The 18,451-nt window shown below is 36.3% G+C and overlaps 1 protein-coding gene and 1 long non-coding RNA gene across 3 annotated transcripts; one reads left to right on the plus strand and one right to left on the minus strand.

Moving 5' to 3' along the window:
- Positions 1–9,309: 9,309 nt before the first annotated feature.
- On the minus strand, positions 9,310–16,453 carry LOC120258520 (ABC transporter E family member 2). Of its 2 annotated transcripts, none has more exons than XM_039265961.1 (12): positions 16,040–16,453; positions 15,213–15,298; positions 15,009–15,106; positions 14,787–14,904; positions 14,612–14,701; positions 12,808–13,112; positions 12,521–12,716; positions 12,259–12,444; positions 11,887–12,156; positions 10,497–10,742; positions 9,873–10,034; positions 9,310–9,785 (listed from the first exon to the last, which is right to left on the minus strand). In XM_039265961.1, exons 1-11 carry the CDS (start codon positions 16,140–16,142, stop codon positions 9,915–9,917), a joined length of 1,818 nt encoding a protein of 605 aa, XP_039121895.1. In that variant the 5' UTR covers positions 16,143–16,453; the 3' UTR covers positions 9,310–9,785; positions 9,873–9,914. The 2 variants fall into 2 exon arrangements, with proteins under 2 accessions (XP_039121895.1, XP_039121896.1); XM_039265962.1 differs by having other exon boundaries at positions 9,881–10,034; positions 16,040–16,142.
- Positions 16,454–16,676: 223 nt separating this feature from the next.
- LOC120259322 lies at positions 16,677–17,649 on the plus strand. Its single transcript, XR_005536093.1, has 3 exons — positions 16,677–17,108; positions 17,187–17,288; positions 17,594–17,649. It is a non-coding gene; the product is annotated as an uncharacterized LOC120259322 (long non-coding RNA).
- The last annotated feature ends 802 nt before the right edge of the window (positions 17,650–18,451 follow it).

The following is an 18,451-nucleotide window of genomic DNA, read 5'->3' on the forward strand; positions in this document are numbered from 1 at the left end:
TAATTCTGTCTTCTCTACTTGGTCGGATTCACAATTTTTCAATTATAGCAATTCATGTGGTGTAAAATTTCTAGGATCACCTAATCATAAGCACAAATGTCTAGACTTGATTCGCTCCTTGGAAGCTTATAGGGCTTCAAAATTCTCACATTCCCAAGGCTCTCCTTCGAGATCAAACAATTAGACCCTCTCTATTTTTTTTAATTAAAATTTTAAGTTGGAACGTTAGAGGTCTAGGCCGACCCTCAAAACGCCACTTAGTTAAGGATGCCATTATTTCCACCTAAGCAGATGTAGTCTGCTCAAAAGGATCCAAACTTCAAGAAATTCACAGTTCAACTTGGAGATCTATTGGAAGTCCACACATTGACTCTTTTGATTTCATACCAGCGCTGGGAACAGCAGGTGGAATCATCACTGCCTGGGATCATTCTCAAGTCAGCGGAACCCTGATTCACAAAGGGATATTCTCAATCATAATAGGATTCTCAAATCATTCAAACAACTATGTTTGGGCTTGCACAAGTGTTTACGGACCCAATAAACGATCGCTCAAATCTACCTTCTAGAGTGAAATTTGTTTAGTGCGAAGTCTACACGCCTTACCTTGGGTGATCTGTGGAGACTTCAATATCGTATTCACCTTGCAAGATAAAAATAAAGGGGATGTCAACCCAAGAGATCTTTCTACCTCTCAAAATCTCTTAAGCGATCTAAACCATATTGATCCCACTATTCATGGCCATCAATTTACTTGGACTAATGGTCAAGCAGATCCGACTTGGGTCCAATTAGACCGTTTTCTTTACTTTCATAATTAGTCTTCGCTAAATCCCAGATCTATTCAATATGTTCTTCCAATGTTTGGGTTAGATCACTCTCCTTGATGAGTGTAATTCATATAATGTTTTCTTACCCTCAGTTTATGCTTTTGCTTGTCTTTTAGCACATCTTTGTGTATATTTGGTGCTATTCTGGGTATGTTTGTGAATGATGCAGGAATAGAGGAGCCCGATTTAACTTGGAGTGAATCAGGTCATCGAATGAGAGAAAATGAGAAAAATGCTAAGTGTTCAAGCTCAACATGAGCAGAGCACAGTCGTGCTCTGTCCCCCTGAATCTCCCAACCTGGTGCGGACCAAGTGAAGAAGCTTGCAGGGGAGTGACACCAGGGCGAACACAGTCGAAGCACAACTGTGTCCCTCCCCTGAATCTCTCAGGTTGGAATTGTTGTTCTTCTCAACAGGAGAAGCACGTGCCGGGGACTCCTAACATGATCATGCTTATGGAAATACGCACCTAGCATGACCGCGTTTCCTCCCACTGAAAATCACAGGAGAACACTTAGCCGATTCACTCAAAAGCTGCCCATGGAAACACGGTTTAAGCACCATCATGCTTAGACTGTGTCAAGCTTGAATACAGCCTTTTTTAACTCCAGTTTTTAGGGTTTGCCCTTATTTTTTTGTCGGGGATTCAACTCTCCACCAGGAGGACTCTGAAGAGGGTGAAGATCAGGCTTCATCACACACTCTAAGGGGATTAAGGAGGAGTCGAAGGTACAAGAGAAGTGGGGTTGAGCATACGGAGCTCAAAAAGGAAAGATCATCTTGAGTAGAAGGGAGTCATGTCTTCTTTCTCTTGCTATTCATCTATGTCTTTCTTGTTGTACCCATCCATGAGGGGCTAACCGTCCATGGTGCCCCGGGATGTTGAATTATGTGGTTTTGTATACTTGACTACTTGATTTTTAATGATTACGAAGTTCTTGTGTTTAGTCTTGTGTTTGCATTTCTTGATGGCTTGAATTGCACAGCTGCCTTGGTAATCTAGTTATCTTGGCATAACTTGGTGTGTTTGAGAACCATAGATGCAACATTGCTTTAGGGCATACACTTCAATCATAGAATGTACATGGTAACCATTTTAATCAAGTCAGCATACTATAACTCATAGGGATCATCCTGGGGCATTGTTCTCTTGTAGTTGAAAACACAAACCTAACTCCCTGATTTCTACCATCATTCACTCTTTCACTACTAGTACTTAATTAAATATTTTACCAAATCTTTGTTAGACTGAACATCAGAAGATCGATTAGCACTTTAAGTCCAGTCCCTGAGGTTCGACAACCCTACCCCTAACGGGGTACCACTGTATTACTCGTGTGCGACCCGTGCACTTGGCGAAGAACACATCATTCCTATCTGCTTAGATTTTGGGATTCACCTTTCACAACCCCAACGATTTAGATTTGAGAAATTTTGGTACTCTAACAAGCAACTAGAAAATTTAATTCTGGAGTGGTGGATGGACATTAATCTGAAAGGCTGTGGAGCCTTTGTTCTTACCAAAACAACTAGCATATCTGAAATCTAATCTCTATTACTGGGCTAACGAGACTTTTGGAGCTTCTAAGCTCTAAAAGAAAAGTCTACTTGCGGAGTTAAGCAATCTAGACACGATTGGTGAGAGTAGATCCCTTTCAGAAACAGAATTTTCACGCCTCAACCAAATTCGTGTTGAACTTTTCTCTATTCTAAACCAAGAAGAAATTTATTGGAAACAGAGATCTAGGATCACCTGGAGTTAAGAAGGAGATTCAAATACCAAATTTTTCTACCAAATAGTGAATGGCAGGAGAAATAAAAACAATATATCTTGCATTCGTCATCTTGGGCAATTGGTAAAAGGGAGAAAGAAATTAGTAAAATTTTCTTAGATCATTTCCAGAATCTACTTAATACTCCCATCTCTAATGGAATCCTTCTAGATTGGCAAAATCTTGTCCTGTACAAGAAGCAAGTAGAACTTTTAATGCTTGAACTCCCCTTTCACAATAGACAAAATAAAACAAGCGGTGTTCGACCTCAATGCTGACAAGGATCCAAGTCCAAATGGATCTCCAATCTTTTTCTTTTAGAAACACTAGAACATCCTTCAAGATGCCATTATGAAACTATGTGACGATTTCTATGTAGGAGCACTTAATTTTAATCATCTAATCTAGGTTCATATTGCAGTTATTGCCAAAAATACAACTATAGAAGTTTCTGAATTCCATCCTATTATCCTAATTAATTCCATTTGCAAAATCATTTCTAAGATTCTTGCCTCTAGACTAAGCTCAGTGATCGATAATATGGTCAGTGATAAACAATCCAGATTCATAAATGGAAGGTACATAGCTGACAACATCGTTTCAACTGGAAGAATTAATCTTTCACCTCCAAAAAGAACATTTCTTGGTTATGCCTTTAAAGTAAACTTCGCCAAAGCCTTTGTTTCCCTAAATTGGAACTTCTTACTGGAAATTCTAACTTCTAGAGGTTTTAGACTTCGATGGATAAATCGGGTGCACACCAACCTTAGATCCGCTAAGACCCAAATTATCATCAACCGGTCTCCTCAGGGATACATTCGCTATAAAAGAGGTCTAAGACAAATAGATCCATTGTCACCACTTCTATTTGCCTTAGCAGCAGATGTTTTAAGTGTTATGTTTACGCATGCACTTACCTCCAAAGTTCTTCTAGGTATTCAGTTAAACCACTCATATAGCATTTTTCATCATCAATATGCAGATGATTTAATCTTCTCGTTAGGAGGAGATTAAGACCTTCAAATAATCAAATTAATTCTCTATCTTTTTGAAGGATCTTCGGGTCTTTCCATTAACTTCTCAAAAAGTTGCATATGTTCAACAAATTATAGCTTTCAAGAAATGATTCTAAACTGCTCCAAAAAATTTTTTTTACCAATCAACTACTTAGGTGTTCCTCTATCTCGAAAGCGCCAAAAATGCCAAGACTGGACAAAAGCTCATTGAAATGGTCAGATTTAGGCTAACACCTTGGAAAGCAGTATACTTATCTTTAGGTGGAGGCCTAACCCTTTTTAACTAGGTGCTTTCTTCAGTCCTAGTCTATTGGAAGTCAATGTTCAAACTACCTGTTTGGGTAATAAAAGAAATAGATAAGATTCGAAGAAACTTTTTATAGAAAGGACCAGACATGGGCTCCAAAGGAGCTAGTATGGTAGCCTAGAAAAGGATCCCCGTAACATGGAAGGATGGGGAATTCTCAATCTCCAAGATTTCAAGAGTGCTTTATTAGGAAAATGGTGGTGGAAAATTACGTCTAATCTAAACAGATGTTGAGACAAAATTATCAAGGCAAATTCTTAGTTAGCAATACAGTTGGTACTTCTTTTCCAAACTCCACATAAAAATAAATCCTTCTTCTGGGCAGGGATCAACTCTATAGTAGAACCCTTTTTGTTCGTGTATTTCCAAAACTGTTAAAAATGGAGTTTCCAGTGCTCTTTGGTATGACAGATGGTACTCTGGTCATCCCCTTAAAGATATCTAGCCATCATTATTCAATGATCGCACCTCTCTATGGATAACGTTAAGACAATTCTGTCAGCAACTTAGCTCTCCAGAAAATCTTTTCCACACAGCTAATGTCAAGGATCTTACCTCGCTTCTAGAAGTTTTACCAGACTGCTCTCACGACCAGAAGGATTTCTACAATTGGACACTTAACAAAAGGAGTACCTTCATGGTTAAATCCTTTTATAAGTTTTTAATAGATGGTGGGACGCGCAGTCCTTTATATTCCCAATTTTGGAAAATACGATGCCCAAGCAAAATCTCCTTGTTATGTTGGTTAGCATGGGATGATAAAATACTTACACTTTCAAATCTTTTCAAGAAAGACTATAACATACAAGTTGCCACATAAACATGTGTTCTTTGCCACAAAGACTCTGAAACAATGGAGCGCTTATTCTTTAACTGAGAATTCTCGGAGCGTGTTTGGTTATTTTTCAACCAATGCTTAGCCTTGCAGTCCTCTCCTCCAACTGTTTCTTTAATTTGGACCACCTGGTTATCTTCTCTGAATTCTCAATTCCATATCCTTTGGGACCTTATCAAAAGAGCTATCATGTGAAACGTATGGATGGTACGGAATAATCAAAATTTTCAATTACTTGATCTACCTTATTTTACTATGTTTATTAAAATTACTAATATGCTTATTTCATTGTTTTCTGCAGCTTCAGGGCACCAACAACAACCTCTAAACAAAGCATCCGAGAAGATAAAGCAATCTCTCAACTTACGCAATGCACATGCTTCGAATTGTCCCGGTGATACTTCTGCAATGCCAGACACCCCTGCAGATCTCTCGGCTAGGGAATGATTCACCCTTGATCCTCCTAGTTAGCTGGTGAAGACCTTTAACACCTTCTGCCGTTCTTTGTCTTCTAGCAGTGGATTCCTTTCTTTTGTTTTTTGCGTTTTTGTTTGATCCGCTATGTTTTTCTGGGAAGCACATCATTACTAGTGATGTCTTTCTAGTTTGATTGGATCAAGCCTGACACCCTTGCCTCAATTCCCGTCTTTTTTTATCTGTACTTGTTTTTGCTTCTTCAATAAAAGTGAGGTTTATCCCCTTATTTAAAAAAAAACAATTGGATTTAATGAGTATGAAAACATCCATTTGTGTGGATCATAAATTAGTAAAGCTATTCTTGCCAAATAGCTCATGCAAAGTTCTCACAAGAATGATGTGGATGCCCATGTGACATCCACATCATTCACATCTTATCAGTTTTTAAAATTAAAAAAAAAAAACTTAAAGTCTAAAACTAAAACCGCCCGTCATCACCATCTCCTTGTCTTCTCTCCTCTCACCGGTGCCACCGTCATCCCCATCTCGCTGCCGTTTCTCTCCTCCCGACATCACCATCAACCTCCTACTTAAAAAAAGTCTACTTCCTCTCCTGCTTTGATTTCCTTTATTTCTCCTCCGAAAATCGCACCGGTCAGAGGAGAAAAGAGCGGGGAGATGGGGATGACGGCCGATTTTAGTTTTAGACTTTTAAGTTTTTTTAATTTTAATAACTCTGATATGCGCTTGTGTATTAGTAATACGAAGTATTTTTTGCTTACATTGAGCATTACTTTTCTCAGATTTTATCGCTTTATGCATGTGTATTTGTGTTCTTTTGTGCATAAAGGGTTGTGGAGACAATTATGAAAGAAAAAAACCAAAAGTAGATTGGGAATGCAATTTATTGATGAAATCTTGGAGTGAATAATTGTGAAGACACAAGTTGTGCTCAAAGACATGTGAGTGTGTGCTAACCACTGTTGTGCTCGAGTGAACATGCAAATTGGAGGGTTACAAAGGCAGTCACGCTCATGTGTTCCGACTTGTGCAACACTAACAAGATCTTCGTCAAATGTGATTTTATTAAAGACGCAATGCGATCTACCGCATGGATGTGTGCCCATTCATGTGGGCTCGATAAAAATTGTGGATTCGGGAGCGTTTTGGCGAAGTATTGTAGCAGTTTACTATAGCAAAATCACTGTAGCAGTTACCGTTAACAGTTCGCAGAAACTGATTCCTGGAGATTCACACGAGCGTGTGGTAATTCCACACGCCCGTGTGGATACCTAATTCCAGCCTATTTAAGTCACGATTTGTAACGTTTTAAAGAATCTTTTTCCGATCATTTTCTCATCTTTTCCCCAACTTTGGAGGCGCTCGTGGCTAGGGTTTGGAGAGGCTTTGGCAAGATTTTTGGGGTGGTTCTACCGCCTTCAACACCGCGTTCCTTCAGAAGATAGTTATTGGGGGAGCTTTCGTCGGCATCGATTCGGCGAGGTGTGCCCTAGGCTTGACGAGAAACCTTTGGTAAAGACGAGGCTATTGCACAAGACCATCGATACAGACTACAAGGGGGTTTTACTTATGGATTGCATGCTTTTACATTCGATTTCATTATTGATTGTATCTTGCTCCATGGAGAGCTAAACCCCTAGTGGGTGCTTGGACTTATAAACCCTAGGATGATTTTGTTTCATTGGCTTTTTATTTTGTTTATTTAATTGATATTTTTAATTGAATTCCAATCTTGAATGCTTGTTGAGTTGATTTTCCCTTAGAGTGACATTAGGGTTAAGAATCCATCTTGGTAATCTTTGTGGATGAGTAACACACCATGGGGGTTAGACAAAGCAAGGTTAGAGAAAGTCGAGAGGGTGAGTCGAGAGATAGCGGAACGTCCCCTTTCCGTTCCGATGTGATTTATCCTACCTCTGCGTTGCAAGAGTTTTTTGCAGTTACAATAGAATGAAGTGCTAAAAGAGGAACTCTGTTGGGGCTTAGTTGCACAAGCAACAGAGTGAAGCGTTGAAGTAATACTTAGTGCTGAGGCTTAATTGTAACTAGGGGTCTTTCGCCTAGACTAAAGGGTTAGATCTATATTAGGGAATACGGTTTACTATTTGGAGTCCCTAGAGCTTCTTGCAACCCCACACAGTGTAAAGGCATCGAAAGTACTCCTTTCCACCGGGGCATAGTGTAGGGTTAGTCACGGTTGACCTTAGGTTTGGGACCGTGTGTTATAGGATTTCCACGACTCATTAAACATCAGTTAAGAGACATAATGATTGGTCTTACACTTGAAACAATAGTCCTAGGGAGAGCAATGTCCGGGTGCCTCATTTTCTATCCATTGCCTCTCCTATCATTCTTTTGCGTCTTTTTTTTATTTTCTTTATTTGTATTTGCATCGATATTGTTCACACCACTTTGAATCATCTTCACCATAGTTAAATAGCAATTTTTGTGTTTCTGATCACTATTCCCCGTGGATATGACTACCCACTCACCAGAGTATTTTATTACTTTGACAACCCGTGCACTTGCGGTACACATACGCAAGGAATATACCAAACTCATAAGATGTAAATGATGTCAATGCCACATGGGCATCCACATCATTTGTGTGAGCTGTTCAACAATAATTGCTTTACTAATCATAAATTGTTTACATTAGAAATGGAGAACCTCCATGTAGATTTATAAATAACAGTGCACTGCAATGATCGCATTGCAGGGTATGCTCATATTAATATTTATGGGTTATGATAGGGTGTGAAGATATTTAAACCATGATATTGAATGTTAATTATCATTTTTCAGAAATGCATTTTGAGTGCTTCAACAAAAATACCAAACATTTGTCATTTGAAAGGAAAACTTTAAAAAAAAAGAACCATTTATGATTTTATAAAATAAGCACTTCTGAAATTAAGCCATCAGTGACCGAGTGTTTTTCTTTATTTCTTTATTTAAAAATTACATAATTTATAAAATAAGCACTTATACAGAAGAGACCAAAAACAAAACCATATTTTCACAGTTGTAACTAAAATTGTCAGATCTGACCCGGATATTGACCCAACTAAGCCTAAGGGTTAGAGGTCGATAAGTTTGATCGAGTCAAATCGGGATTGAACAGGGGTCAATAATAAAATATAAAAAATACTATAATTAAAAATAATGAGCAAATATAATATTAAAACCATAATTATAATATAAAAAACTACTCAAATTTGATATTTAAATTAATAAATGACTTTATTTGCATTAGTGTTTTCTAATTATTTCATTTATTTTTATGTTTTTTTAAAATATTTATAAATTTAATATATTAATATATAATTATTGAACTTTTTTCAGTATTTTTTTATTTATTTACTTATTTATTGGTTGATTTTGTTAGAATAGATTAAAAAATTTAATTCACTTATTTTTATCTTTTATATATTTATGATATATTTTATCAGTAAATTATATAATTTATCCGATCTCAATTGAGTTTTTATTTTATTTTAAATTTTCTTATTTTTTTATTTAGTTAAATTTTTTTATTTTTATATTATATAATAAAATTGCACTCAATTATTATTTTATTTTTTTAATAAATTAAATTTTTATAAAATATTTACATAACATATTAATTATTACTGGATTTTATTTTTAAATGTTAATTTTTGTTGGTATGTTTACAATATATATTTATATATATTTGTAATTCTATTTATTGATTATAAATTTAAAATTAATATTAATAAATATACATAATTTTGTTGTTTCCAATGAGAAAATAATAATAAATTATCAAATATTGTAAAAAAAATTCTAACATTATGACCCGATTCGATCAATCTGGTTCCCGGTTAAACCGCACGGGTCACCGGGTTAACACTGGGATTTTTTCATACCCGGTTCAATTGAGTATACCCAGACCAGTCACATAGCCAATTTTCAGTTTTTCCGATTAAACCGGCCGGACCAGTCTGGATCTGACTATCTTGATTGTAACACCATCGACCTCCAAAACAATTAAACAATGAAAGATTCTGGTTGATAGATATCAAAAGGCAGTAGGCATATAGATCAAAAAATCTAGTCAGTTTGACAATGAGTTGAAAAAGACTGATGGTGAACCAGAACACAAAACCATGCACTTCCACATAAAAGCTCACAGACAACCAAAGTCAACTCCCAAATGAGTGCAAAATTGAAAACAAATCACCACATCAAATGAGGCGGAACAAAATATGCAACCTCTTATATCAACATAAAGACTCTAATCCATAAAAGAAGAATCTATGTAGGCATTTATCAGAACATCCTAGTAATCATGCGAAAAAAAAACTCAGACAAACCTTAGAGGGAGGTAATTTACCAAAATAACACTATTTCTCCACTCTAGCAAGAACAAATTTGTAGTCAATACCAGTAGGAACCATTCTTAAACTAGAGCAGCTGCAGCTCTATTTAATACTCAAGTCATTCCCAAACAGAAACCTGAAAAAATATAATTGTTTCACCAGTGTAGGTGCTGCATACATCTTCTCCATGCGAGGCTTGCTGTTTGCTTTCCTCAATGATATAGATAATTGGAGATAGAAGAACCTGTGATGAAGAACTGAGTCTTAAGTTCTGTCAATGGATGAGAGTTAATCACAAGAAAAGAAGAGGAACCAATAAACATGCATGTACCATATTGCCGTGAATGGTATAAAACCACGTGTATATTTTACATTAATCATCAAGGTAGTAATAGGAACCCGCGGCCTTCTGCTCCCTGTCTTTGGTGGAATCCAACTTGTTAATTCGTGGCCTGTAATTGGATGGATCTCGTCTAAAGGTAATATCGAGATGCTGCATCATAAAACAGACTGTCAATTTGGCACAAGTTTGGTGGACTCATTTATGTAGAGAGAATAAAACAGATTGCAATGCACCCTATTGGAATTTCCATTCATGTCATTAGATTAACAACCAAAAGGGTCCTCACTGGCTTTATTGTTTTTGCTAATATTCTAACCTGTTCAAGGTTATTGCGTAACAAAGAAAACACCTAATCAGACAGAATTGTCTGATTGCTAGCACACATAATCTATTTAGAGCAGCAAAATTGTCTGCTAAATCCTCATTACTGCTCCAGAATAAGTGTTGCAGTAAGCACTTGCATCAATGAATCACATCATATAAACCAATAGTTTCACAAGGTTAATGAAATTTAAAAACAAAAAAAGGTTCAAAGTCATCATTTAAAAATGGCATAGAAATATAAGAAAAACAAAAGAATACAAGCAGAAGAAGGCAAAGATATGATCTTACAGATAAGAAGCTGTTCATCCCAGAGACTAAAGACTGAGGAGCATTGGCAGTACAATCAACAGATGGTTTCCCCTCATAGACTATCACCTTATCCGCAAGATAAGCCGCCATAATGAAATCATGTTCAACAACGAAGGCAGTTTTCTTAGCGTGAAGAATAAACCTCTTAATAACTTTTGCAGCAACTATACGCTGCTCTGAGTCAAGGTAAGCACTTGGCTCATCTATCAAGTATATATCTGCAGGCTGCAAAAGTAGCATCAAAAGTCAACTGTTGAAGAAAGCAATTTTATTTCAACCATGGGGCATGCTAAGAAAATATTGTTCCATATGATTTCAAGTTCATTAATTTATTCAGATCAAACATCAAAGAAGTATGGACACCAATGAAGAATGAGATTAACTTACCAGCAAGGAATGTGATAGTGGATTTGCTCAGACTGCTTTAAATTCTTATGGCACAGCTGGATTCTACATAACAACTAAATACTAATACAGGGAATGGAGACTGGCTAAGGCCGCATTCAATTGTTTTGACAAATCATCACATGTCTACAGTGGATCTAGTCCCAATCAAGAGTAATTCAGAATTTTTGAAAAAGCCATTCATGTAGTAAAGAAAGATCTTATTTGTTATACTTGAAGGATGAGTATGCATTTTATTGAGCTTCTGGTAGACTTAAAAATACACCAAATTAAATTTTCTTTCATCCACTAGCAAGCAACCTTGATCTCAGTAAGGCAAAGGGTTGAACTCATTTTAAGTCAACTGAACACAAATAGTATATAACAAGAAGCTTTGAAATGTGTTGCAATAGCCCCTGTAGGTAGAGGCCTATCACTGTCCGCTCAGATCACAAAAGGCAAAACATAAAGTTCCACCAGTTGAAACAACAAGTGAAACTACTTTTCCCAGCTCAGAAGAGATGACACTTTCCAATCTTCTGAGCTGCACATGGAAGGATACTCAACAAGAACATAGGATGCCCTATCTAAGGGTGTATCCCATCTACTCCGGTAATCAACCTTTAGCTTATTTTCTCTACCTATGTTCTTATCATTAGTACCACATGCTCTTTCAATTGCCTATCCAATACAGAGATGTGAAGCACTACCTTAACAATGGCTCCCAACAGGACAAGAAGCCTAGCTTAGATTTGCTTATCTTTGGGATAAAGGAGTATTCACAATATTACATGCAATAGATAGATCAAATTTTCAAATTGTTCCTAAGTAAAGTAATCATTTTCGTACGTCCAGTTTAAGCTCCTCAAGTAACAATTAAAAATTTTCACAAGAAAGGTAAAGGGGACAAGAGGAAAAATATTAAAATACCATATTCTTGAATCTATAGTTTTAAGAAGAAGAAAAATTCACAAATCACACATACCTTTCCAAGGCATAAAGCTAACGCAACTCTTTGCAACTCACCGCCAGATAAAGTCCCAACTTCTTGATCCATTAGTTGCTCCATTTGTAAAGGCTTCATCACGTCCGACACAAATTGAGGATGCATATAAGAATCCCGGATTTTTGAATGCAACAAATTCCGCACATTATTTTGGAATTTAGGACTGATTTTCTGGGGCTTATATGAAACATTGAACTCAGGTATCTCAATGTCCGAGCCTTCCACTGCATCTGGCTTTAAAAGACCAGCCTATAGAAGTCGGAATAAATGAAAAATGAATAAGGCAAAGAAATTAAGTACCAAAAATTGCAATTTTCACATGCAACCACAAGCACAAGAAAAGAAGGATACCAGCATACGAATGAAGGTTGTCTTCCCGGTTCCATTCTCACCCAGCATTACTATAATCTGAGAGTCAGTGAACTCACCCTCAACCACAGAAAGCTTGAAATTGCCCTGAGTTCTGACCATACTAGGGTATTTATATCGTTGATAGGTCTGGATCTCCTCAGCACTCTCTTGAGGAGTTTCAGCAACCTGAAAGGGTAATGACAGCAAGCCATGAAGTGGGTCCTGAAGATACAATAATCTCAAGACAACATGAGGGTTTTACCCTAAATGTAAGTTGTTCTTCACGGAAACGCAGATTTTCAGTAGGAACATAACCAGCCAAGAAAATATTGATTCCTTCTCTGACAGAAAAGGGTAAAGTAACCACACCATAAGCTCCTGGCTTCCCATACAAGCAGCATATAAAATCTGATAGGTAATCAAGCACGCTGAGATCATGCTCAACCACAATAACATAACTGCAGAAGCAGAAAAAACCACAAAATCTTAGCATTGAAATCTTCAATTACCAAGGAGAAAGGCAATTTTCAAATAAGAAGTCATCAGAACCTGTCAGCCCTGAGCAATGATCGAACAACTTGAGCGGCTTTAAGCCTCTGTTTCACATCAAGATAACTTGATGGTTCATCAAACATGTATATTTCAGCATTTTGTATAGCAACCACAGCAATCGCAAATCTCTGCAACTCTCCACCAGATAAATCCCCAACATTCCTATCAATAACCTGATTCAACTCAAGGTCATCACAAAGTTCAGCTTTCATTTTTCTCTCATCCTTTTGGTCAAGCACCTGTCCCACATTGCCTTGAACAGCTTTTGGAATGTGATCAACATACTGTGGCTTGATGATAGCCTGCAAGATACGTCATTAGTGGTAAAACAACAGATATGAAGGAAGACTAAGATACTGAATCAAACAGAGTTCATCATGAAAAAGGAGAAATGGCTGGACTATAAACGGTCCATTTGATTCACAGATGAGAACATAAGCAATGCACCATAGTACAAATGGTTATAGCCGAAGTGCTTGTCCTGTTTTATGTTGTGTCAACAGATGGCACAAATTTCTTTTAGTGTTCACCATTTGATTAGCACAAGTACTAGCCAAGAAATTATAAAATTACTGTGATACCCTTTAATTGTCTTATGTTTGTTAACTTTGTTTTGCAATGAACAAATTCATGAGACAATGTTTTATGATTTTCTCTCTTTTTCAATATTTTGCCACTTAATTTTATTAAAAAAATAAAATTTATTAGTTCATAATTACATTTTTAAATTTTCAAAATATATTAAATAACATTTAAGCATAAAAAATATTAATGTAAGAAATTAGATTTTAATAAATGATTCACGAAAGTTATTTAGTCATAAGCTAAAACAACAAATATTAGTTCATGAGTAGTTAATAAAAAATTTTATTATGTTTTGATGAGATCAGATATGTTTAGGGTAACCTGGCCATTTTATATTTAAAGCAAAGATGGTTGTCTTTTAGTTGTGTTGTAACTTAAAAAAAATTTGCACCATGGCTTTTGGGGTACAACAAATTTATGAAGTCGTGCTATACTCAGTTACCTTTTTGTTTTGTACTCCTACCCTATTTGCAAAATAAACGGGTGACAAAAAATGTTATGCTGTGCTGTATTTTAGATTTTCACTTATCAAACGATCTTCAAAGTCTGAAAGATGTCAAGTAGGAACCTGGGTTTGAATGAATGGTAGGAGTCAATGTAAAGCTTGCTAGTGGTTCTCATACCAAAGCATTAGGTTAGGAGTCAAGACAAAACAAGCTAGCATGGTTCCACCGAAACCAAGGCTAGCAACAAAATAACAAGATCACCAATAAGGTGGAACTTGGGTCGGGTAGTCAGTACAGTAAAACTAGATTATCTAACAAGATTAAGACATCAGCAAGAAGGCAGAGGTGATGGAGAAGAATATCCTAACACCATAAAGGAGAGGTGAAACATGATTCACCTACTATGGGAAAAAAAATTTAAAGAAGAAAGGACAATGCATGCTCACAACCTCATCACTAGAAACAAGTATTATGTGCACAAACAACACCACTAAAAGAAATAGGTATATGCATTCTTCTCAGAATGAAATTAAATCGATCAAAATTGAAGAACACATTCATTGGAAAATATACCAACATTTAATCATGTACTGGATCCTACAACTAGAGATTCAAGAGGCAAAGACTTTCATCATATAAAGAACCAGGTGAAATTTGGCAGGATGAAGAAGACAAAAGTAGGAACTTGCATGGTCACACAGCCATACCAGAATTTAGTTCAGATGAAGCATCAATATAATACAATGATAATGGATGTTAAATATTGGAACCTTTAAATTGTCTTCTAGAATACGAGTGAAGTAATTTTGAAGCTCAGATCCTCGAAAGTATGTCAAAATTTCCTGCCAATCTGGAGGATTCTGCATAAAACATCAGGAAATATTATAAGTAAAGATTAATCCAAGAAGAAGCAAATGCTAGAAAATAAAAACATATGAGCATCACATTAAAGCGGCCCAGGTTGGGCTTCAACTTCCCAGCAAGAACTTTAAGGGCAGTTGATTTTCCAATGCCATTTGTTCCCACAAGCCCCAAAACTTGTCCTGGTCTTGGTACAGGCAACCTAAACCCAGAAGAACAACAAAACTCCTTTAAGAAAACATGTGATCAACAATTTTAAGGCAATTGCTGGAAGTCTGGATAGAAACAGAACGTATTTATGCTGACCTATGCAACTTGAAAGTATTTGGTCCATATCTATGAGTTGTATCTTTATCCAAATCTCTCGGTAAATTGATAATTTGAATTGCCTCAAATGGGCATTTCTGAATTCCAAAGAAAGATATAATGAGTGGAAAGCATATTCAAATAGCAAACAGCATATAATATCACAAAAGAAGAGATCAAAGTAAAACTTCTTGCACTACATACCTTGACACAAATACCACATCCAATACACAACTCCTCAGAAATGAAAGCGAGCTTTGAGGCAGGAGTGACCTCAATACAAAGTTTTCCTTCAAAGCAAAATTATGGAAACCACCTCAGTTATAAAGGGCAACAAAAATTGGTCATGCAAAAGCTACAGATATAAATGGATTAAACAAGTCCTAATTGAGAACTCATTCAAAGCAAGTAAATAGCATGTTAAACAGAAAGTCAAGTATTGAATCGACACTGCAGAATTTGATTTCCCCTGAAAGTATGCTATCAAAACATAATAAAACATGACACAATTTCAAAATTTTCAGTTCTAACAGAAGAAAGCTTTCTACTTAACTCAAGCTCACCGCATAAGAGGATTTTCCAGAACATCTTCAAGCAAGACTTCAATTAATACAAATATAAATTTAAAATAATGTTTTTCAGTGGACAAGAACCACAACGGCAACAAAAGCATGCCTCTAATGCACCAGACAACATCACAAACACACAAAACTCCATTGACGCAGCAACTAAAAACTAAATCAGATGCAAAACACTAATTTCCGAAACCCGAAAAACCGTATATCAGCACAATCTTCAGCAAAACAGATCAAATGAGCAAGTAGCCAATGCCAAAAACACCATATCCCCCACAAAATTCACGCCTATCCAAGAGATCCAATACCAAATCACCAATTTCACCCAAGAAGATCCGCGCAACTCAAATTCAGTACAATCGCCACAAAACCAATGAAAGCGTGCAATCATACGACGCTAAAACACTAAATCCCAGACCAAGTCGGATCTCATCACAGATATTGAGATCGATATACCTGTTTTGACGACCGGGCAGCTCTTTTTGCACTCCTGGCGGCACTTCTTGGGCTTGCACCGGTCCTGGCTGACGATGGCGATCCTGGTCAGTCGATCCGCCATGGATTCAGCCCTCTAAGACCTCCGATCGAAGCGAGACAAAACCCTAGGACAGGTCCAAGATGACACCCAATGAACACCTACGAGAGAAGCGTTGCAGAGCCGGGAAGCAAGCGAGGGAACGCGGCGACGGTGGGAGTCTTATATAGGGATGGGAAACCCTAGAAACCGAAAGAGGAGATGAAGAAGGGAGAGTGCCTCGGGATTTGGTTTCTTAGGATTATCTCGAGAATATTGTGTGATGGATTTAAGAGTTGTACGGTGGAAATTAATTTATAGCCGTTGGATTTGGAGTGTGGCTGCCTAACGAATATTACGTCTTATTGGGGCGGTGTTTGCTTGAACTATAATGGGTATTTTCAAAATATAAAGATAAAGCTATGTTGTAGGGCCGAACACATTAAATTCCATAAGAACAGTGATAATTCTTATGGAATTTAATGTTACGTAGAAAATTATAATAAAATTATAAAAGGTGTTTGGATACTTTTTTGACAGTATAAAATTACTATAGAACCATACGATTCTATTGTAATTTTAAAAAGAGGTTGGACCAAAATATTGTATTTTTCCTCTGAATTTCGGGTTCGTGACCAAAATCTTTTTACAATGGGTAATATGCAAGAAAACCCACAGCCATCATCGCCCAATGCCGTTCCTAGTGCCGATGCTTTGCAGAGCTTCATGGAGATTCATAAAGCTCTTCTCATTCGGAACTCTTACTCATGTTTTCGACCACGTCGATCTCTCGACAAGGCATCGGAGGTCCAAGCGGAAGCCTCTGGTGACTGCCATCACCGACCTCAAGCACTGCTCCAGGTTATAGAGTAAGACGAGGTAGGAGGCGCGTGAGATCTCCCTTCGCGCATCTGAAAATGGCCTCTTGGTCAAATCTCTGCTACCTGTTGCTAATTCTGTTCTTTTGCTTTTCAAAGAACGTTGGCATCATTCCTGTTCATGTTTTTACAGGTTTATGCCCTAGAATTCCAATTCAAAACTTGCTCTTTTGGGAGAATTAAAGCTGAATTATTTGCCTTTTTGGTGTAGATTATGTGGAGAATTTCATGTGGGGGAGTTTCCCCATCGGATTCGAAGCTGTGAGGAGGTCAAAAGTCATAGTTGGGGGAGAGGAGGAATTGAACATATGAGGTTATTATATTGTTTCTTGTGGATTTTAGCATATCAGAAAATCCCAAATTAATGAATGAAATCCAAACTCATATATTCAGGTAAACATTTGCATATAATTAATCAAAAGATGCATATTTACACTAGTTTGTTGACAGTGTCTTGTTTTATATATATGGTGGATGGTTACAACAGCTTGGTTGAATAATGTTCATCACAAATTAACCTTTGAGGTTTTCTTGTAAATCTTTCTCCTTGATATTGCTTTACTAGCTTTATATAATATCCAAGCAAAATATAATCCTTGGACCTTGGTTGTTTTGTAGATGAGAGATATCAAGGAGTTCTTCAACAAAAGGAGATGTGTCTTGTTAAACATCCACAGAAAAAGTAGAAAAAGTAGCAATGATTGAAAAAAAAATAGAACACTGTAATATTTTCATCACTATAATATCCAACTAAGAGACGTGTTATTCCGGTCTATAACATTGCTGGAAAAATGATAGATTTTGAGAAGTTTTCAAGATATTACTCCAGTGGAAAGGATATTGAACCATTTGGATTTTTTTAAAATAAACAATGGGGGAGAGATAGCATTCTGCAGCCATTATTGTTATTTTTATTTTTATTCTGCAGCCAATTTTATTCCGGTCTCAAAGATTTTTCTTTTCGGCTTTTCTTGCATATTACCCACTCTAAGGAGTAAATATGAGTGTTAATTTGAGGTATTTTTGTTGAATTAATAGCATATTCATGGTTTAGAGAACTACTTGCTTATGAAAACTATTTATTAAACTTTTGCTTCATAGAAAAAATTTTAAAATTATTTTCATAGGAAAATTTTTCTATGTATATCCAAACACCATTATGTAAGAATTTTTCCTGTAATAAATTCCATAGAAATCATCTTCAAATCCTATGGAATAAAATTTTTATGGAAAAATTTATTATGCATCCAAACAGGCTTGTAGTGTATTTATAATTTATGATGAAAGGGTAGATGATATACTTTTTTAATTATTTTTTAAAATATATTTTTTGATAATTTATATAATCTGAAAATAATTTTTTTATTTCAATTCAATTTTAATTTCTGAGATCAATATTTTTTTAAAATAATTTTTATGGATGAATTATCTTATGATATTATATATATTAAAATTAATTTTTGCAGATATTTTTAA

The sequence above is a fragment of the Dioscorea cayenensis genome, chromosome 4 (assembly GCF_009730915.1).
Source record: "Dioscorea cayenensis subsp. rotundata cultivar TDr96_F1 chromosome 4, TDr96_F1_v2_PseudoChromosome.rev07_lg8_w22 25.fasta, whole genome shotgun sequence".
In the NCBI taxonomy this organism is placed as follows: domain Eukaryota; kingdom Viridiplantae; phylum Streptophyta; class Magnoliopsida; order Dioscoreales; family Dioscoreaceae; genus Dioscorea; species Dioscorea cayenensis.